At 40.5% G+C, this 22850-nt stretch overlaps 1 protein-coding gene across 8 annotated transcripts in view; it reads left to right on the forward strand.

Annotated features, from left to right (window-relative positions):
* Positions 1–22850, forward strand: part of SPEF2 (sperm flagellar 2) — a 196945-nt gene that overhangs the window by 100644 nt on the left and 73451 nt on the right. For all 8 annotated transcript variants that reach the window (XR_005724763.1, XR_005724762.1, XR_005724765.1 and 5 more), the window contains 4 exons: positions 8845–8993; positions 15319–15446; positions 15530–15668; positions 19143–19280. Coding sequence is in view for 3 of the 8 variants with exons in the window: in XM_040262317.1 (XP_040118251.1) it covers positions 8845–8993; positions 15319–15446; positions 15530–15668; positions 19143–19280 (554 nt within the window). In the remaining 5 variants the exon portion in view is untranslated. The remainder of the gene's footprint in view (positions 1–8844; positions 8994–15318; positions 15447–15529; positions 15669–19142; positions 19281–22850) is intronic.

Raw genomic sequence — 22850 nt, forward strand, 5'->3', positions numbered from 1 at the left:
TTTCCACAGTTTGTTGTGATCCACACAGTCAAAAGCTTTAGTGTAGTCGATGAAGCAGTAGATGTTTTTCTGAAATTCCTTTGTTTTCTCTATGATCTAACAAACGTTGGCAATTGATTTCTGGTTCCTCTGCCTTTTCTAAACTCAGCTTGTACATCTGGAAGTTCTCTGTTCACATACTGCTGAAGCCTAGCTTGAAGGATCTTGAGCATTACCTTGCTAATGTGTGAGATGAGCACAACTGTACGGTAGCTTGAAAATTCTTTGACATTGCTTTTCTTTGGAATTAAAATGAAAACTTACCTTTTCCAGTCCTGTCCAAATCATCAAGTTAGACCTAATAATGCACATGCTTTGAGAGCATCTTTAGGTAAAAGCATACTCAAATGAACCATAACCAAATACAACTTCACCCAGCAAAATATATATTCATTTAAATCATGCAGTTTGCTCAGTTTAAGTAAATTCAAGAACTCTTTTTTTCTTTTACTTTACTAGTCTGTTTCTATTTCCATAAACATAGTTTCTACTGTATTGAATAATATTTGAAATAGATGAACTCTTGATCAAGATTTAGAAGTCCTTCTTCTGTGTAGAAGTACTGTTGTTTTGGCATGTGTAACAGAATTTACTTCATTAAGAAGAAGTCTTAGTAATTTTAATTCTTTATATTTGGAACTAATACCTGTGGGAGGCGAATACTATTAATTGGTTAACTGCTTACTTCACAAGCTATTTGATACCAATTAATTATATGCAAAGCATGGCTTGAGGAGCCACCTCCTTTTTCCTTCCTTCAAACTTATCCTTGTTTCCTATTGTTGGCATCTTTGACTCATCTTTATTTTCCTTTGCATATTAGATCAATCCCTACCCTTCTCCCTGCTAATCTTGACATTGAAATGCCATTTGCAATTGTATTTATGGTATTCTTTTTTTTTTTATTTTACTTTACAATACTGTATTGGTTTTGCCATAAATCAACATGAATCCACCACGGGTGTACACGAGTTCCCAATCCTGAACCCCCCTCCCACCTCCCTCCCCATACCATCTCTCTGGGTCATCCCAGTGCACCAGCCCCAAGTATCCGGTATCCTGGAGACTGGCGATTTGTTTCTTACATGATATTATACGTGTTTCAATGCCATTCTCCCAAATCATCCCACTCTCTCCCTCTCCCATAGAGTCCAAAAGACTGTTCTATACATCTGTGTCTCTTTTGCTGTCTCACATATAGGGTTATTGTTACCATCTTTCTAAATTCCATAATTATGCATCATTATACTGTATTGGTGTTTTTCTTTCTGGCTTACTTCACTCTGTATAATAGGCTCCAGTTTCCTCCACCTCATTAGAACTGATTCAAATGTATTCTTTTTAATGGCTGAGTAATACTCCATTGTGTATATGTACCACAGCTTTCTTATCCATTCATCTGCTGATGGAAATCTAGGTTGCTTCCATGTCCTGGCTATTATAAACAGTGCTGTGATGAACATTGGGGTACATGTGTCTCTTTCAGTTCTGGTTTTCTTGGTGTGTATGCCCAGCAGTGGGATTGCTGGGTCATAAGGCAGTTCTGTTTCCAGTTTTTAAAGGAATATCCACACTGTTCTCCATAGTGGCTGTACTAGCTTGCATTCCCACCAACAGTATGAGGGTTCCCTTTTCTCCAAACCCTCTCCAGCATTTATTGCTTGTAGACTTTGGATCACAACCGTTCTGACTGCTGTGAAATGGTACCTCATTGTGGTCTTGATTTGCATTTCTCTGATAATGAGTAATGTTGAGCATCTTTGCATGTGTTTGTTAGCCATCTGTATGTCTTCTTTGGAGAAATGTCTGTTTAGTTCTTTGGCCCATTTTTTGATTGGGTCATTTATTTTTCTGGAATTGAGCTACATGAGTTGCTTGTTTATTTTTGAGATTGGTTGTTTGTCAGTTGTTTCATTTGTTATTATTTTCTCCCATTCTGAGGGCTGTCTTTTCACCTTGCTTATAGTTTCCTTTGTTGTGCAGAAGCTTTTAATTTTAATTAGATCCCATTTGCTTATTTTAACTTTTATTTCCAGTATTCTGGGAGGTGGGTCATAGAGGATCCTGCTGTGATTTATGTCGGAGAGTGTTTTGCCTATGTTCTCTGTATTTATGGTATTCTTAAAGAATTTATTAACTTCAACCATTTGCCATGGTTTTTATTCCAAATAAGGACTTTTCTACTCTGTGACCTTACTTAGGAGGTATTACATAAGGGCTAATTGAAGAATTTTCCTTAATCAACTGATTTCAGAAAAATACTGTGTTCAGTTCAGTTCAGTCGCTCAGTCATGTCCGACTCTTTGTGACCCCATGAATCTCAGCACACCAGGCCTCCCTGTCCATCACCAACTCCCGGAGTTCACTCAGACTCAAGTCCATCGAGTTGGTGATGCCATCCAGCCATCTCATCCTCTGTCGTCCCCTTCTCCTCCTGCCCTCAATCCCTCCCAGCATCAAAGTCTTTTCCAATGAGTCAACTCTTTGCATGAGGTGGCCAAAGTACTGGAGTTTCAGCTTTAGCATCATTCCTTCCAAAGAAATCCCAGGGCTGATCTCCTTCAGAATGGACTGGTTGGATCTCCTTGCAGTCCAAGGGACTTTACTCTCCACAGAGATAGATATTGATATAGATATGTATGTCCTGTGATCATCTATCTCTAAGGCAGTGGGAGGCACACTATGTAATATCCCAAAACACTGTGACTGCAGAACTCTCTCGGAGGAGTATCCGCTGGGACTAAAAAGTGAAAGTGTTTGTTGCTCAGTCATGTCTGCCTCTTTGAGACCCCATGGACTGTAGCCCACCAAGCTCCTTTGTCCAAAGGATTCTCCAAGCAAGAATACTGGAATGGGTTGCCATTTCCTTCTCCAGGCGATCTTCCTGACCCAAGGATCGAACCTGGGTCTCCGGTATTGCAGGTAGATTCTTTACCATCTGAGCCACTGGGGAAGCCTCCGTTGGGACTAGAGTTCTATAAATAAATGCTTGGAAATCTCGTCCTCTTTAGTTCTGTCAACCTGCCCATGTGTTAATATTGGGACTGTTCCAGTGCTAGCTTTCTGATTTAACTCATCGTTTAGGTGCTACCAAGCCACTTAGCCATAAATATTTTGTCAATGTTATAAACATTAATGACATTTTATTGTAAAGATATGGAAGAACAGAGGAAAAAAAGATGAAAGTGAAATGGAATTGAAATCCCTAGATCATCTATTAACACAGTGGTTCTTTAAGTTCAGTCCTAGATCAGTTGCATCTGCATCAGCTGGGAACTTTTTAGAACAACAGATACTTGGTCCCACCCCAGACCTACTGAATCTGAAACTCCTGGAGGGGCCAAGCAATTTGTGTTTTAAAAAGCCCTCTAGGGAATTCTGGTGCTCACTAAAGTTGAAGAACTACCATGTTGATGCCAAAGACTTATTGCTCTATTTTAGCCATTGGAATATCAGACACCTTCTGTTATTTCTAATGTATTATATATAATGTGACCTGGTTCCCAAAATGTTTAAGGTGGATTACAATTAAAAAAAAAAAAGTGTTTAACAATACTTTGAAACAGAAGTAAAAAGCCCTAAGCTTTTCTAGGATTAATTTCTAAAATACTCTTTTTTAATCACCTGGGACCTTAAACAGGGAAATATGTGGTACTACATACAAGATAGATTTTAGAATAAATGCAAAACATGTTAGGTTTTATCTGAAAGTTGATGCCACACATTAGAAAGTTGATGATTAATTTACAATCGTGGTTCAAATGGCAAAATTCAACATTCTCCTTTTATAATATAATTCATAATAATAATAACAAACTACCTCTTGTAGAATGCCTACCATATGCCAGGCACTGTGCAAGATCATTTTTATGTATAATCTCACTAAATCCTCATAACCACCTGTGAAGTAGCAATGATCATTTCCTTCAAAGATAAGGAAATTGAGAGTCAAAATAAATAAGGTAATATTTGGTTAGGAATCATTAATCTGAGAGGAGAGAAAGTCAGAGTCTCTTCACACTTTGGTGAATACAATTTACACTCCATATTAACTCTCCACAGTGTCAGAACTTCCTTGGATTTTTCCTTAACACCATCATCTAATTTAAATGAATTAAATAATATTATCTATACTCTATTATCTAGCCTTTCAATGAATTGATTTCTCAGACTGTAACTTTTAATAGATTTTTCACCACAAGCAGAAAAATAAAATTGTAATAATTGTAATACAATATAAATAGAACAGTCTTAAAATCAATTTATTAGACAAGTAAATAGTATTAAAAGGACAACTCTAAAACTTGCAGATTTCTAAATGTCAGCCTAATGAACACTTCTGAACATGAATTACATCAATAAACACTAAAGACAATCAAAAATGATAGTCAAGTGCATGGACCCTGGAGTCAGCCTGCCTGGACTGAGATTCTAGCTCTGCCTGTTTACCACCTAAGTGGCATCCAAGTGACTAAGGGCAGACAACTTGACCTTGGCTTGTCTCAGTTCCCTCGTGTGTAAAATGAGGTTGTAAAAGTACTTCCCTGTGGCCATTGCAAGGAATAAGTAAAAAAAAAAGTATCCAGCTCAGAGTACATGGGACTAAATAAACGTGGGATATAATTATTGATTCCAGATCAGGTTATTAAAGACTGTGGGCAGAAATGCGAACCCTATGCAAAGTTGACTTAAGGAGTTCCCAGTATTTATCACTGATTATAATTATACTAAAATCAGGTCCTAGAAGTGATCCCAAATAACCAGTCCTTATTACTTTATAGTAGTCTACATTCCATATCTCCAGCTCCACACAATATGCCAGTAAATCTGGAAAATGCAGCAGTGGCCACAGGACCAGTGGTAAGTTTTCATTACAATCCCAAAGAAAGGCAATGCCAAAGAATTTTTTAACTACCACACAGTTGCACTTATCCCACACGCTAGCAAAGTAATGCTCAAAATTCTCCAAGCCAGGCTTCGACAGTATGTGTACTGTGAACTTCCAGATGTTCAACCTGGATTTAGAAAAGGCAGAGGAACCAGAGATCAAATTGCCAACATCTGCTGGATCATCGAAAAAGCAAGAGAGTTCCAGAAAAACATCTATTTCTGCTTTATTGACTATGCCAAAACGTTTGACTGTGTGGAAAATTCTGAAAGAGATGGGAATACCAGACCACCTGACCTGCCTCCTGATAAATCTGTATGCAGGTCAAGAAGCAACAGTTAGAACTGGACATGGAACCACAGACTGGTTCCAAATCAAGAAAGGAGTACGTCAAGGCTGTATATTGTCACCCTGCTTATTTAACTTATATGCAGAGTACATCATGAGAAATGCTGGGCTGGAAGAAGCAGAAAGTGGAATCAAGATTGCCAGGAGAATTATCAATAACCTCAGATATGTGGATGACACCACTCTTATGGCAGAAAGCAAAGAAGAACTAAAGAACCTCTTGAAGAAAGTGAAAGAGGAGAGTGAAAAAGTTGGCCTAAAGCTCAACATTCAGAAAACGAAGATCATGGCATCTGGTCCCATCACTTCATGGCAAATAGATGGGAAAACAGTGAAAGACTTTATTTTTCGGGGGGCTCCAAAATCACTGCACGTGGTAACTACAGCCATAAAATTAAAAGACGCACTTGCTGCTTTGAAGAAAAGCTATAACCAACCTAGACAGCCTATTAAAAAGCAGAGACATTACTTTGCCGACAAAGGTCCATCTAGTCAAGGCTATGGTTTTTCCCGTAGTTATGTGTGGATGTGAGAGTAGGACTATAAAGAAAGCTAAGTGCCAAAGAATTGATACTTTTGAACTGTGGTGTTGGAGAAGACTCTTGAGAGTCCCTTGGACTACAAGGACATCCAACCAGTCCATCCTAAAGGAAATTAGTCCTGAATATTCGTTGGAAGGATTGATGCTGAAGCTGAAACTCCAATACTTTGGCCACCTGATGTGAAGAACCAACTCACTGGAAAAGACCCTGATGCTGGGAAAGATTGAAGGCAGGAGGAGTAGGGGATGACAGAGGATGAGATGGTTAGATGGCATCACCAATGCAATGGACATGAGTTTGAGTAAGCTCCGGGAGTTGATGATGGACAGAGTTGATGATGGATAGTTGATGATGGAGTTGATGATGGACAGGAAGCCTGGTGTGCTATAGTCCATGGGGTCTCAGAGTCAGACAAGACTGAGTGACTAAACTGAACTGAACTGAGCTCCACACAGAGTAACAACATGAATTCTAGGACACCAAGGAGAGAAAACTCTTCCAAAATAGCTTCTCAGTAGTGATTTAGAGAATAAGCTGGTTCATGTTCCATATCTGGCTCCTTACCTAACACTGACGCCCTTCTCTTCCTGGCCACGTTGCTTCAGAGCTAAAATTTTCATTTATCCAAGGCATACTGAGTCTCTACTTCAGTTGCCAACCTTTGCAGCCCAGGCAACTATTAGCACTATCTGTTAACAATGAAATGTTTTCTTGCTGAAGCAAAACAATAAGGAAGCTGTCATTGTTAACCAGTTTTCTAGTTTCTACCCAGTGAGGTTCTTGATTAAATCTTAATTAAACTAGGGCATGGTTTAAGACTGAAAGGTAATAAAAATGCCTTTCTTTAAAAAAAAAATCAGACTTTTTACATCTTATCCTCCTTCCTACAATCTTAACTCACTGAATAGTGCCAACTTAATGTGAAAGTGTTCCAGTTTTCTTAAATTCCTTTCTTCAATTGATTAAGTTTTTTTCTTACCTTTCCTGAGCTCCTAGTATGTTATTATCGTTGCTCAAAACTGTTGCTCTACTGTTTCAACTTTGACTATTTATTCACAGATAAAATCATTAAATAAATCCCATGTTCACATTATAAAATTTTGTCTTTCTTTTATACCTCATTTTATCTACTTGTTCTCACTCCATGGGCTTCTGAATGATACAGTTAGATGCTAATAACTGAACTAAAAACTGCTAAAATCTACCTTTACCTTGTGCTAAGAACAGATTACCCTTCAAACTTCTCATGCAAGAAGAATGGCTGCCCTGAGGACTCAGTAATTCAACCTCCAATGAAAGCAGACATCTTAGAAATGGAAACCTTCACATGGTCACATAAGTAATACTTTAAAAGGACTGCCTTTTGTAAATTTGAGATGTTGAATGATTTTGTTCAAATGTGATATCTATTTTCACTCTCTATGCTAATGGATACATTTTAATTCATTCACATCTTTTCCTCTTAGCATTTTTGATTGTTTAAAACAATTAGATAAAATTTAAATAAAATCAAAGTACAGTGGTTCAAAAATACTTCCTGGTTTTCTTAGTTTACACTGAATGATCATGATATGTAAGAAAAGAAGAAAAAGAAACTCATTCCAATCTCATAATTACAAAGTTATCCTTAGAAATTCTCCTTAGAAAAATTCATCTTAAAAGTAGTAGTGTTATCACATATTTTACCAGAAACTCAGGTCAGAGAATTAAAAAATTATCATATAGAAAAATTTCTCAAATTATGAACATTTTGGGTTACTACCTGAATAAAGATGTTCTCAAATTTTTCTAATTTAAAATAAAATCTAGATACAACTTTAAACATGTAGATAGCAGTACTGTTTTTAGCACTGAACTGTCTGCAATACATAACAGACAATTTCTCCTCTACTTATAATCCATATATTTTTAACTAGTATAAAAATGGAAGATGTATTTACTTTCCTAAACAGCATATCATTAAATAATATTCACTAAAGAAATATATTTTGGGGAAAGAAAGTGCTGCAAATTCTATAGGCATCTATAAACTGTGTCTAAAATCTTAACAATGAATCTGAAAGTACGTGAAATTTAAACTGAATTAATTCCTAAATTATAACTTTGATCCTTTAAGGAAATATAGATGCTTTCTGAGTTAAGGTAGTTTCATCAGTCATAAGATCTTTCAGACCACATGGGTACCACTTCACTGGCCTGAATCCCCCCTTGATGTTCTCAGATAGTGCATGCCCTTTCTGAATTCTGAGCTGAAATGAGGCTTCTCTTTCTGCTCCTCCAACCTCCTTTTCTTCCTCCTTCTCTTCCTTCCCCTCTCTTTCCCTTCTCACTCTTCCTCTCCCCTCTCCTTCCCTCCCCTCTCCCCATCACCTTATGCCTTAATTCAGCCAGGCTTTTGGCTCAGAGGTTGCCTTCATCCATACAACCTGACTATAGTAAGAAATATAGTTTCCCTGATTAGAAGTCTGACCCAAGGAATATGGAACTATTCAAGAGCTACAATACCTCTTCTCCTCCCCTCTACCCCTCACTGACTCCGGCTGACTCATAATAGCATCCTTTCTCCCAGCAATTTCTCCTGGGTTTCAGTAAACAAGAGCACTGCTCCTGTTGTGACTACCCTCTTTCTTTTTCAGGGTGATAGTTCAATTTGCCAGTTTTTTGCAATAGTAAATTGTACTTTTCTCTGGAGTCTAAACTTTGTAAAAACCATGTGTTCATTGTGGAAGCAAGGGCAGAGATGAAAATGAAGTATCAAGTTGCTTTCCACAGCTAATTGGACAAGAGAAGTACAGTATTGCAAAAAAAAAAAAAAAAAAAAAAAACCCTGCTGTTGGTATCATTGGTACATTTAGAGGCTGTAGAGAATGAGATTTTTTATTTTTGATTTGATAAGGCTGCCCAAAGTTGCTTAAAGAGCAGTTAATGAATTGCATGAAGCTCATGGCAATCATAAATTTAATCCTCCACCAGAATCTGTCCCCATCCATATCCTTGTAATGGCATGATTTAATATGCATGTTGAAGGTTCTCCTAGAGGAAAATCACTAGGAGGGAAGATTCCACTCAAGAAATCACCTGCTGAGTCTACAGATGTTTCACCAGTCCCAGTAGTGCCAGCCCCATCGAAGCCCGGATCAGAAGAGTGGGTGTATGTAAATGAACCAATTCCTGAGGTATGACAGTTTAGACTCAAGCTAGTAGAATCTTTTCTTTCTCCTCTTTATGGTAAGATTCACATTGTACCATCCAAAAGGCCTTTCTTGGCTAATATATGTATTTATCAAAAAAGCAGAGATGATTGAGAATACTCAGTGAACCACATTCCATGTTTTCCTCTGCACCCTCGAGTTTCTGAGTCATGCTTTGAACGGCTGGTGAGTGATGCAATCAGGAGAATAAATGGTCTCTGTGAGGACCAATTTTCTCCCCAAGAAGGAGCAAAAATGCAATTTTTTGGAAGGACAGCTTCCCCAGAACACAGACCCAGCAAATTACAGCCCTCTAACTCAGCTCTCATGCCCACATCATAATGCTTTCATATGAAGTTTAACCCCTGAGTTTTCAGAAATAGAAGGAAAATTTTGAAGCTAACTCAACTCATAAATGAGTAGGGAGCTGCCTGGCCTGACCTCCTTAATAAATGGGTACCCTAAGGTCCAGCAAGGGGATGTCCATCTGAGCCCTGAAGCTTCATTTTGTTCTTCATTCTCTGACAGCTGCAAAGCCCAGTTGTCACCTTGGCAAACTGGGCTGCTTTTTAAATGATTACTACTGATTTTTACTGGAGTATAGTTGTTATGCAATGCTATATTATTTTCTGCTGTATAGCAAAGTGAATCAGCTATGTGTTTACATATTCCCCTCTTTTGGGGATTTCTTTCCCATTTAGGTCACCACAGAACACTGAGTAGATGGGCCGCTTTAATAGATAAGTCATCTTGGGAAAATCACACAGAATGGCCTTTCTTTTAAGACTTTTTGAAAGCCTTAGTCCCTATCTTCTTAATTTCAGTCCTCCGTGGTATTCGACTCTTATGAGCTCTCATCCCTGACAATCTGTGCCAGACACTTGAGACCCAGTCATGAGTTGCAGTTATTATTGAGCATTCCTAGGGAAACATCTTCTTTATCTCCCCAATTAAATAATAAACCTTTTGGAGGGGGGTAGAAGGATGTGAAATAATTCACTGCATTCAATACAGAGTCAAATACAGTGACAACTGTGTTAGAGATTCTTTACAGAGCTCTGAAGAGTTAATTAATTAGCATTGATGGGGAGATTAGAACAGGAAATATTAGATGAAAACTTTATATGATATCAATATAGATGTGTATAATTAATATCACTCAGCCAAATAGTAGCTACTTTGAAAACTAAATAAATTCAAAAAGTGTCATAGAAGCGGTATACAGAAGTGGTTGATGAGAAGGAAATAAAATTAAAATGATATTATTGGGAGGAAGTTGGACAGTGAGAGACAAAAATAGTGAAATCTAATCCTTAACTCCAAACCTTGATGCCCTTGAGAGAAATAAATTCATGGAGGACAAGAGGGAACTAAAAGGCGTACAAAATAAACATTTACACTGAGATAAGACACAAGCTTCCCTTGTATTAGATCTTCTAGTCAGGATCCTGACAGAAAGCAGATGATAATTTAAAGACAACTGAACAAAGACTGATTTATATATATATATAAAGAGTCACGGAGAAGGCAGTGGCACCCCACTCCAGTACTCTTGCCTGGAAAATCCCATAGATGGAGGAGCCTGGAAGGCTGCAGTCCATGGGGTTGCTGAGGGTCAGACATGACTGAGCGACTTCACTTTCCCTTTTTCACTTTCATGCGTTGAAGAAGGAAATGGCAACCCACTCCAGTGTTCTTGCCTGGAGAATCCCAGGTACGGGGGAGCCCTGTGGGCTGCCATCTATGGGGCTGCACAGAGTCGGACACAACTGAAGTGACTTAGCAGCAGCAGTAGCAGTAGCATAAAGAGTCAGATATGATTGAAGCGACATAGCACTTACATATATATATATATATAAGTGCTATGTCGTGCTATGCACTTCAATCGTAAGTGCTATGTCGCTTCAATCATATCTGACTCTTTCGTGACCTTATGGGTTGCTGCCCACCAGGCTCCTCTGTCCATGGAATTTTCCAAACAAGAATACTGGAGTGGCTTGCCACGCCCTACTCCAGGGGATCTTCCTGACCCAAGGATCGAACCATCATCGCCTGCATCACAGGTGGATTTTTTACCCATTGAGCCACCAGAAAGCCTGTGTATATGTTTGTATGTATATATATATGTGTGTGTGTGTATGTGTATGAAAGAAAAAGTGAAAGTGAAAGTCATGTCTGACTCTTTGCAACCCCATGGATTATACAGTTCATGGAATTCTGCAGGCCGGAATACTGGAGTGGGTAGCCATTCCCTTCTCCAGGGGATCTTCCCAACCCAAGGATTGAACCCAGGTCTCCCACATTGCAGGTGAATTCTTTACCAGCTGAGCCACCAGAGAAGCCCAAGAATTCTAGAGTGGGTACCCTGTCCCTTCTTCAGGGGATCTTCCTGACCCAGGAATTGAACTGGGGTTTCCTGCATTGCAGGTGGATTCTTTAGATTGTTACCCACAACGGGAGCTATTACTGCTCCTGGGCCTGAGAAGGTGAGGACAGGGAGCATAGGTGAAGACCTCAAGAAGACCTGTGCACAGAGAGAACCACCTGCCAGGGACTGTGGCCTTCCCAGAGGATGCCGTCCCCTGCAGCGACCAGCAGAGAAGAGCAGGGAAACACTTAACCAGACCTCATACCCTTTCTGTTTTTGTAGTCCCTGCCCAGGAGGAAGAAGGCAAGGGAGGTTCCTGAAATAATTTACGTGAGTCGACCTCCCAGGGCACCAAGCAGGGTGAAGCGTGAAGGATGGGGAGTCAGTCTGTAGGGACGATGGAAGGATATACAGCCCAGACCTCTAGTTACCTAAGTGACACCATGGAGAGTACTCCTTTTGCTGTGACCAGAAGTAGTCTGGAACCTGGAAACAAAGCAGGCCACATGCTCTCCCTCTACTCCTTTTCCACTCTAAGCTTCTCACATGTGAGCTGCAGAGCTTACCTGCAAACAGAGAGGAAAGACAGGTGCCCAGTTAAAAAATTTGAGTTTCAGATAATCAATGAAATAGATACATATGTGCCTAATCAATGATTTATGTGTGTGTGTGTGTGTGTGTGTGTGTGTGTGTGTTCATCCTATATTTTACCAGGTAAACCTAGTTCCAGGCCTTCCAGGGACCCCAGATGTACTTCAATAGGCATGTGGAAAGACACAGAGAGAGAGAGTTATTGCTTCCACATCTAGCTCTTGCAGGTGGAGGCAGCAACCAAGTTCGAGGGGAACCTGGGTCCTTCCCCCTTTGCTAGCCACAGGAAGGTGCCAAGAAAACCAAGGAGGCAGTGGAGTGAGGGGTCTTTGCTTTCTAGCTTCTCAGGCTTGGAGGATACTTGCCTTGGCTACCCAATTTCCTATTATGCTTCAGTCAATGAAGAGAAGACTATTTAATCGGGAAGGATAGGTCTTAGTATCTAGTCGCGGCACATAACCTCAAGTCCTTAGACCCAGAAAAATCACATCCCAGAGAATTAAAGAAACTACAGATAGACATTATCAATAACTCACAGAAATCACAGAAGATACAGTATAGTCTGGAAGATCAGATATGGACAAAGGCCTAAATATTTGATTAAAGGCGGATGAGATTTAATAGCATGTCTTCCCACAATGCAGGCAGATTCTTTATCGTCTGAGCCACAAGGAAAGCCCAAGACCAGTGATCCAGAGATTAATCCCTGACAAAATGTAAAAGAAAATTATTAAACACATGCCTTCTGAGCACTTATAACAAACAAAATAAGCACACAAAGCTCAGATAGGTTCATTAAGCCTGAGTCCTGCTGAACTGACCCTTTCCTTTTCTCTGATAGCAAGGTTGGGTTGGTGGGTCAGGGAAGGACCATAAACATAGTATATTTTGAATTCAAAGTAGTATTTGACAATTTCTTATGAAGTTTTTGTAGATAAATGAGAGCAGTGAGCAGGATATTAGTTCAGTGAGGTCCGTTCCAGGGTGGTAACTCTCCACATACTGAGTGTTAATGTCTTGAAGTCACTAAGAAGGAATTTTGGTGTGTGCATGCGTGGGTGCATGCTCAGTCATGTCCGACTCTTTTGTGACCCTATGGACTATAGCCAGCCAGGCTCCTCTGTCCATGGGATTTTCCAGGCAAGAATACTGGAGTGGGATGCCATTTCTTCCTCCAGGGGATCTTCCCAGCCCAGAGATAGAACCCACATCTCCTGTATCAGTAGACGGATTCTTTACCCCTGAGTCACCTGGGAATTCTGAGGTTTAGTAGTGGACTTATGTAAAATGATCTTAAGCACCACTCTGGATACCATATCTTTTAAGAGAGATTATTTTAAAAAACTGGAAACCATAAGGGAATCGATGTAGAAGAAAGGTGTTAAAATGATATGAGAGAAGCATTGAAAGAACTGTAAATGTTTAATTTAGATAAATGAAATGCTAAAGTATGGTTGAACATAGAATCATACATGGAAGGAGAGATAAATCAGAAGTTTGAGTTGAACACATACACACTATTATATATAAGATAGATAACCATAAAGGGCCTACTGTATAGCACAGGAAACTCTACTCAATATTCTGTGATAAACTATTTGAAAAAAGAATCTAAAAAAGAATGAAGATACATATATGTATAACTGAATCACTTTGCTATACATGTGAAACTAACACAGCATTGTAAATCAACTATACTCCAATAAAATATTGAAAGTGTTAGTCGCTCAATCATGTCTGACTCTGCGACTCCATGGACTGTACCCCTCCAGGCTTCACTGCCCATGGGATTCTCCAGGCAAGAGTCCTGGAGTGGTAGCCATTCCCTTCTCCAGGGGATCTTCCTGACCAAGGAGTTGAACCCCAGTCTTCTGCATTACATGCAGGTTCTTTGCCGCCTGAGCCACCAGGAAAGCCCAATAAAATATTAATAAAATTAAACTATATAGAACTAGATTGAGCCATCCAGTCTCCTTAAAATGTAACTGATGATAAATTGGGTTTAATTGAGTCTACTTACACCAATATCAACGTTTGTTAAGTACCTGTTATTTGCAAATGCTCTATCAGATGCCAGGAATACAAAAATAAGCGAGTTTCATCCTGAATGACAGCCTACATCTCCCCTCTCACATCCTCAAATATTTAACAGGCTGTCACAGGGAAGACAGTATGAATATAGCCTGTCCTCTGAAAGGCACAGCTAGGGCTTATAAGTAGAAAGTACAGGAAGGCGAATAATACAGGAAGAACTTTCCACAAACACAAGTTGTGTGACCCTGGAGGGGGGTTGCTTTGAAATCAATGAGGTCCACAGGAAGATTGGATAATCTATCCCCAGATCTCTTGTCATTTCTCAGTTGGAGAGGGAATTAGCCCAAACGACCTCCAAGGTCCCTATGTGTGTGTTCCCTGACTAATAAATGCATAGCCAATAAGAGAATAACTACTACAGAAAGTTTGTATTAAATATATAAATATCTTCAATTTTATTTCTTGTTTCATTATCTGTTGGTTTTGATGGTTGATTTGCCTCATTAAAGATAACATAAAAGAAACTTTCTGAGTTTCATGGTGTGCTTTACAGCAAATGTGAAACCTCAAGGGAGAATTCAGAGCAATAACTCATCCATTACTGTGACATGAGCCCTTAGATGTTCTCCAACTTAGGCAAGATAAGATGTCTGTGATCATTCAATCCATTCATTCGATAAATATTTATTGAGCACCTAACATGCCCCAGATGCTGTGCTAATTATAGGAAAAACTGTTCAGTGGTGAATAAGATAACCATTCTTCCTGGTTTTATGAGATTGCTGTTTTAGAGGTGAATATAGACAAATAACATAAGCAGTTACAACTAATGGCATCAGTGCCCTAAAGGGAGAAGTACAGGGTGCTCAAGTGGGACATCCGAACTTCAGAGGATGAAGGATGACCCTATACACTTGTGGGTTCAGGGAAGGATTTCTGGAAACAAACATGTCTGAGCTGAGACACGAAGAATGGTTTGAAATAGGAGTTAGCTGGGGGAGGAGCTAGAAGTTGCATAGGGATCATTTAAGTAGCCACAGTTGCATCTTTTTAAAAAATATGTATTTATTTGGCTGTGCTGGCTCTCAGTTGCTGCATGCTGAATCTTTTAGTTACTGCATGTGAAATCTAGTTCCCTGACCAGGGATTGAACCCAGACCCCCTGCATTGGGAGTGTGGAGTCATAGCCTCTGGATCACCAGGGAAGTCCCAGTGCAGTTCCATCTTGATCTCCCACTTAGTAGTGCCCTTTGACTCGATTACGCAGAAGCATTTTACCTTTTGAAATTATGATTTTTATGCTTTGTCATTTAACAGGAAATACCATCATTTTTAGTACCATACTGGAAATTGATAGAAAATTCCTATATAAATTCCATCAAAACAGTACTCAGGGAGTTGAGAGAAGGCCAGCATAGCATACTTGCTTACTTATATGATATTAGGTAAGTAAAGTTCCCACAGTTCCAGTCATGTAGTTTATAGTGAGGACGTGTAAGCTCTGTCTCATTCCCCTAATGCCTTACAGAACAGGCTTCCAGCAGTTTCTGAGGCGTCCAGACCACAAGCAAGACTTTGTGTCTCAGTGGCAGGCGGATTTCAACTCCCTTCCTGACGACCTGTGGGATGATGAGGAAACAAAGGCTGAGCTGCACCAAAGAGTGAATGTAAGGGAATCTGACCCACGGGGCCCAGGTCTCCATACTCTCAAACCTCCCACTGCAAAAGCCTCATTTACCCCCTCATTACTTTCATGAGGTGTGAGGATGAGGAGGGAAATGGTTTGAACACCAACCTGCCAACTTTCAAGAGCAATGGCTCTTCAGCACTTTGAATTCAGAGTGAGAATCCAATGTCCATGCTTCTGGAAGGAGGAGCTAAGGCCAGGGATCTAAGACCATTCCAGCCTCTATTTATTTTGTATACTGTTAACCACTTTGTCAGGTCATGTAAGCATGTCCAAGTCTGGTTTTAAGTATGTGCCTATCTTGGATGCAGTTAAATCGTTGGTTGATGTCAATGAGAAGGGGAATGAAGGAACATTCCAGAAAGCCTGAAGTGTTGCCTCTATTGAATAGATCCCTTGAGGGAAGCTACCAAATCTTATACATTTTTGTATCTCCAGCAAGCACAGTGCCCGGTACTTGGTCAACAGGCAGATTTTCATAAATTCATAAATGGAGTATACATTTATGTATATATTTATATATATTATCCTGATGCTTTAGAAAAGATCCTCTGATGTGTAAGAAGCCTGATTTTGATTTCTTACCATTTCCTGTCCCTTACCTTTTCCTGTTAGGGGAATTCTTTCCCTTGCCACAGCTGAAGCCCCCCAGGCTCCTCTGTCCATGGGCTTTCCCAGGCAAGAATACTGGAGTTGGTTGCCATTCCCTTCTCCAAACTGAGTCTCCTGCATTGCAGGAAGATTCTTTACCATCTGGGCCACCAGGAAAGCCCTAACTATAGGCTACTAGTGGTCAAATCTGATTATAGGCTCAATGTTTATTTGTACAACAACAACAAATTGCCAAGCTCTACCCCATGACCCATTCATCTGCTCTGTTAATATTTATTGAACATCTACCAGGGTCTCAGCACTGTTCCAGGGGCTAGGGATTGAACAGTGGGAAAAAAGCCTGTGACATCAGGATGTTTATATTCTGGGGGTCAGAATGCAAAGAATAAGCAATAAACACATAAATGTACAGTGAGTATATCACTGGTAAGACCCAGGTGAAGGACAAAGAGCATGGAGGAAAAAACACTGATGTACTATTTAGTATCCAGTGGTTGTGTAAAGGCCCACTCTGAGAAGGTGATATTTGAGCAAACTCAAGAAATGAGAGAGTGAATGAGCCAGGCAGATCTGGGGAGGAAGAGTGTATTAGGCAGAGAGAAAAGCAAAGGCACTAGAGGAGGAGGGTGCTTGGTGTGTTTAAGAGGCATTGGGAAACCAACTGGGGAGCCATTGAAGTTAAGTGAAGGCATGACGGTAACTTGGATGAGCAGGGTGCTGGTCGGTTCTATCAAGCAGGTATTGAACTAACAAATGCCCCAGTACTGAAGCATTTTACCTGTTCTTAATCCTAAAACATATCTGCCTTTTCTGTTTCCCACCTATTCACAAAGCCGGCCCTCCTATCAACTTTTGCCCCAGATCAATCGGATGATTGCTAGTAGAATGAGAAGGTTTTGGGACTTAAAGTATCTTATGAGCATTTTTCCCCTAATTCCTGAAGTACCATTTGTTTATTGTACACAAATTAGATACTTAAACAAAATTTTAAAATGACAAATCCATAATCCTATTTGCCAGTAGTTAACCTCTTTTTTGGGGTAACAGTCCTTGTTCTTGGCTTATTTCATTTCAATCCTAAGAAGTTAATGATGAGGCTCTGCTATTGTGTTATCCTTACCTTACCATTAGAAAACCAAACTACGGAGATATCAGTACTTGCTAAGGCCTCCAAGTGAGTCAGAAACAGAATGAGAGCTAGAAACAAGTCCCCTGCTTCCTCTGCTGTCTTTTTAAAAATGTATAAATGTGTGGGGAGTACAAGCCAGTCCTCACTGAATGTCCAATATAGCATTTGTGGAAAGACCCCAGAGACACCCAGATCAACTCCAAATAATAGTGTATTCTTCTGCCATTAGCACACAGCTATAAAAATGACAGTGATCTTTTCATTTCACATGAAGCCCCCACAAGATAACGAACCAAAATGCTGTGTTCCATAAACACAAAATCACAGAAATAAAACTCTCTGTAGATACTGGAATAAAACTTGCTCTTGAATTCCTGGCTTCACCACGTTGAAACCATCGGCAAGTGATTTAACCACTCTGGGCATCCAATTTCTCATCAGGAGCTTCTCTCTTGGTTATTGTGGGGATGAATGAGGTAATCAACATCAGGCACTAAACACAATGCCCAAGGCACAGTTAATATTCAATAAATTATTAATGTTATGAAAACTGTCAAGTTTTATTGGACTCTATATTTTTTCTTAATGGGATTTTTATTAAACAGATATTTTTATTGCTATGAATTTCTATGATAGTGTTTGTAATTGAGAAATTATTATGTGCTGAATACTGTGCTAAGTGCTTTATGCAAGCTAAGTCACTTCAGTTGTATCCAACTCTTTGCGACTCCATGGGTTGTAGCCCTCCAGACTCCTCTGCCCATGGATTTGTCTAGGCAAGAATACTGGAATGAGTCACCATACCCTCCTCCAGGGATCTCCACAACCCAGGGATCAAAGTGCTTTATAGGCTTAGGCTGACTATAGCACATCCAAAGGGTAAACAATATCCCCATTTCACAGGTCAAGTAACTGAGCCCTAATCTAGTGGTACGTCTTGCTCAAGCCCACAGGTTCATATCCTGACTCCACCACTTGCTCATAGGGTGTCTTTAGGAAAAAACCTCTCTGTGGCTGACTCAGATCTTCACCTGCAAAAGGAAGATAATAAGAGTACCTAAGTTTGTTGGGAGGCATTCAATGAGTCAATATAAGTTCACTGACTTCTATTCTGATGCAGTGACACACACAGAAAGGTATTATCATCACTGTTGCTCAGGATGTAGTAAATGGCAGAGATGGGATCTTTAAAAGATTTTATTTTACTACTAACTCTGCAGTACAAAGCTTATCTTCAGACAGCCCCCCATTAAGTTCAAACACCATTTCTTGATGAATGACATGTTCCACCCATGATTCATTAACAAGCCTATGTATGCCCTTGGATTGCACAGAGCTGCAGATTTCTTCCATCAACAATACACCATCTCCTCAAAAATTCCCTGAGAGGTCTTGTTTCAACCAAAAAAGTCTTGTGAGGAAGGATTAGAATACAGAAACCATAGCCCCCCCGCCCCCCCATGAAGAAAGTGAACTGCAGCGGGTTTGAACATGGGTGCAGGGTATGCTGACGGGGGTCTTAGAAAGTGAGGACCTGACAGAGTAGAAGCAAAATAAAGATTTGTTGAGCAAAAGGATAAAATACATGAATGCATTAGACCTAAATCTTCTTCAGGCACATTTTTAAGACAGGCAAAGGATTTTAGTTTCATTACACGGAGGTCAGCCAAGCTGCGATTCTGAAGCCTCACAGCGTTGCTTCTCTGTGTTCAGGATTTACGGGACCGCCTGTGGGACATTTGCGATGCCCGCAAGGAAGAAGCAGAGCAGGAGCGTCTGGACATCATTAATGAGAGCTGGTTGCAGGACTCGATGGGAATTGCCATGAACCATTTCTTCTCACTGATGCAGGTAAGAGTGGCTGGTCAGAATGACACAGACTCCGCCCTCTGTGGCCACAGCCCTCCTGTTAACCACCCCTCTGGGAATGTAAAGGGCCATTTGGAGCTCATTTCACTCAGAGCACCCGACCCAGTCCTGAGCCCCAACTTGTCAAAGAATTCAGCTGAAATAAACCATTTCAAGCAAACACCAGACCTGGGAACATCTCAAGCGACATCTCACCAGTTGTTTCCAGATGGCCTGGAGCTGTGGAGGGGACAGCAGAGATGATGTCTGTCCTGGGTCACTACCTCGCCAGCCCCCCGCAGCAGATACCCGAAGCCTTGCCACAGAACATGGGCAGGATCAGTCTCAGCGGGCCCTTGATTCCTGAAAAACATTTGTGTTCAGATTGGCAACACAGACCATTCATAAGAACAAGCTAATTAACTTGCTTTTGCAGCCCATTGAAATAATGAATTGTGCTGGACCAGCTAATGAAGCAGACGTTGATTTCATCCCAAGAAATTCGTCAACAATAGGGGAGAGAGCACAGACCAAGTCTGGAGATCCAGCTCTCCCAAGAAGAAGGGCTGGAGTGTTTCTAAGAGCTGGAGCAGGGTGGGGTGTCATGAGCAACCTGTGTTTCTCAACTGGCCTCACCTAAAGGAAAAGTAAACTTTCTCCTCTCTTCTTGATGCAAGTAGTTTTACAGCTTGGAGCAGGATGTCTTCCTAAGTCAGGCTTCTCTCCTCCCAGAGGACAGGGACCTAGGGCTGCTTCTTTCATTTCATATGCTGCCATCTCAAAGAGGTGGTTCCCAGGTCCTTGACAGAGACAGTTCTGGCTCCTAGAACCTGAGGAAAGATCTGAAGATATTTATATCTCAAAGTGACAGAGAATGGGCTTACAAAGACAAATTTCCTAAAGTAAATACTCTCAGACAAGGAAGATAAGGAGCCTGGAGTTAGGGAGAAACCTGTCTATAACCTCTTCACACTGACGGGAATATGAAGGGTATCTTGTGTCTACAGGAGTATTCTTTCCTAAGAAATAGCAGTGAGGATACAGTGTAAAAGGTTACCTTACAGGTCTTGAACTGGTTAGTTTATAGGAGAAGTTATTGCCAGAGATGAAGATAGTTAGCTGAGGCTGGCCAGAGCTGTGCACAGGAGGTGTTCAGTAAATATTTGTTCAACAAGTGACTTTGAAGGCAAGGACTTCCAGCACTCCAAGAGACAATCGTGCACCACTGGAAGCAGAAGCCTAAGAGACAGGAGCTGCCTCCCTGATTGCTGGCTCTGGGATGCAGGAGAGAGCCACAAGACATGGGTTGTGCCGAGTATGAAGGCGAGACACCCAGCAGCCTAAACCCACTGGGGTGACACCCCTGGGGCACCACTTTGGGTAAGCGGATATTGAATGTTGGTAAACGTGTCAAAAGCTTAGGGTAGAAATAACAGAAATCCAATAGTGAAGGGAAAGGGATTAGAGAATTTTTGTAAATCCCAAGAAATCCAAGGAATATACACCTCTTGTGAAAATGGCATAACTCTTACACCCCACAATACCTGCCTTTCAGACTCTCCCTGAGATACAGAATCTACATCTAAAACCAACTGGGGTGGGGGGGAAGAGGGTAAAGGAAAGGACAGCAAATAAAGGCTGCTGCTAAGTCGTTTCAGTCGTGTCTGACTCTGTGCGACCCCAGAGATGGCAGCCCACCAGGCTCACCCATCCCTGGAATTCTCCAGGCAAGAACACTGGAGTGGGTTGCCATTTCCTTCTCCAATGCGTGAAAGTGAAAAGTGAAAGTGAAGTCGCTCAGTTGTGTCCGACTCCTAGCGACTCCATGGACTGCAGCCTACCAGGCTCCTCCGTCCATGGGATTTTTCAGGCAAGAATACTGGAGTGGGTTGCCATTGCCTTCTCCAAATAAAGGCTAATATGTATTAAATTCTTAATCTGTATGTGCCAGACACAGTTCTAAGGATTCTTCATGTGCATTAAACCTTCATGTGCATTAATACATTAAACCTTCATAGGAACCCTAGGCTGTATATTCTATCTTAATGCTCATTTCACAGATGAGGAAACCAAGGAAAACAAAGATGAAGTAATTTGACCAATGCCACACACCAATCGAGAGAGAACTAGGGTTTGGACTCAGGGAGTCTAACTCCTGGGCCAGTACCTCTGACCACTGATTTGTCATCAGTGTTTCCATAGTTAAAGGCTAGCCAATAGAACAAAAAAGGCCTTATTCTGCATGGATTGACAGAATCCTATAAAAAAGTATAAAAACAAAGTTGTAAACTACAGGAGAGCAGTAGATTTCAGTTCAATAAGTAAAAAAAGAGCCTAATGATTGGAACTGTCCATCAGATAACAGACTTTGCAGGCCCTTAAGCTGCTGGTTCAAGAGCCCATAAGCAGAATCTTGTGCATATTTGTGAAAGGGAGTAAAATCTTTGTGAAAGTTGTCAAGGGTTTATGGCTAGGTAAGTGTTGCCTAAGGTGGATTCTGTAAAACACTACTCCTACAAGATGTTTTACAAAACAAAGACTTGATGATTCAAAAGACTTTGGGAGGGGCTATGTACTCTACTCTTCCTTCTTGCTGGGACATTAACAAAAATATTGATGTATTATTATTATCAAGATGCCATGCAATATAGAAACTCTTTGAGTGTGCTAACCCAGGATTTCTGAAACTGATGTTGCAAAGCTTTTCTTTGTTTTATTCCCAACGTGGTGCTCATTAACAGTCTATAAGACAAGATTGACATGGCAAATAGATGGGGAATCAATGGAAACAGTGAGAAACTTTATTTTTGGTGGGGCTCCAAAATCACTGCACATGGTAACTATGACCATGAAATTAAAAGACTCTTGCTGCTTTGAAGAAAAGCTATGACCAAACTAGACAGCCTATTAAAAAGCAGAGACATTACTTTGTGGACAAAGGTCTGTCTAGTCAAAGCTATGGTTTTTCCAGTAGTCATGTATGGATGTGAGAGTTGGACTATAAAGAAAGCTGAGCACTGAAGAATTGATGCTTTTGAACTGTAGTGTTGGAGAAGACTCGAGAGTCCCTTGGACTGCAAGGACATCCAACCAGTCCATCCTAAAGGAAATCAGTCCCGAATATTTACTTGAAGGACTGATGCTGAAACGGAAACTCCAATACTTCGGCCACTTATTTCGAAGAATTAACTCATTGGAAAAGACCCTGATGCTGGGAAAGATTGAAGGCAGGAAGAGAAGAGGGTGACAGAGGGTGAGATCATTAAATGGCATCACCAAGTCAATGGACATGAGTTTGAGCAAGCTCCGGGAATTGGTGATGGACAGGGAAGCCTGGCATGCTGAAGTATACAGGGTTGCAAAGAGTTGGACATGACTGAGCAACTGAACTTAATTGAAGACAAGGTTTGTACAAAACAAATTTTAGAAAATGCTATGCAAGATTATTTCTAAGATCACTTTCAAAACTGAGATTCTATGAAGACAGAAACAATGAGAAAGCATGATTTACTAGCTATCACAAGTGTGAAAAGAATCTTAATTCTGCTTATATGGGTATTGTGGATATACAAT

Source organism: Oryx dammah, unplaced genomic scaffold, assembly GCF_014754425.2.
Source record: "Oryx dammah isolate SB20612 unplaced genomic scaffold, SCBI_Odam_1.1 HiC_scaffold_20, whole genome shotgun sequence".
In the NCBI taxonomy this organism is placed as follows: domain Eukaryota; kingdom Metazoa; phylum Chordata; class Mammalia; order Artiodactyla; family Bovidae; genus Oryx; species Oryx dammah.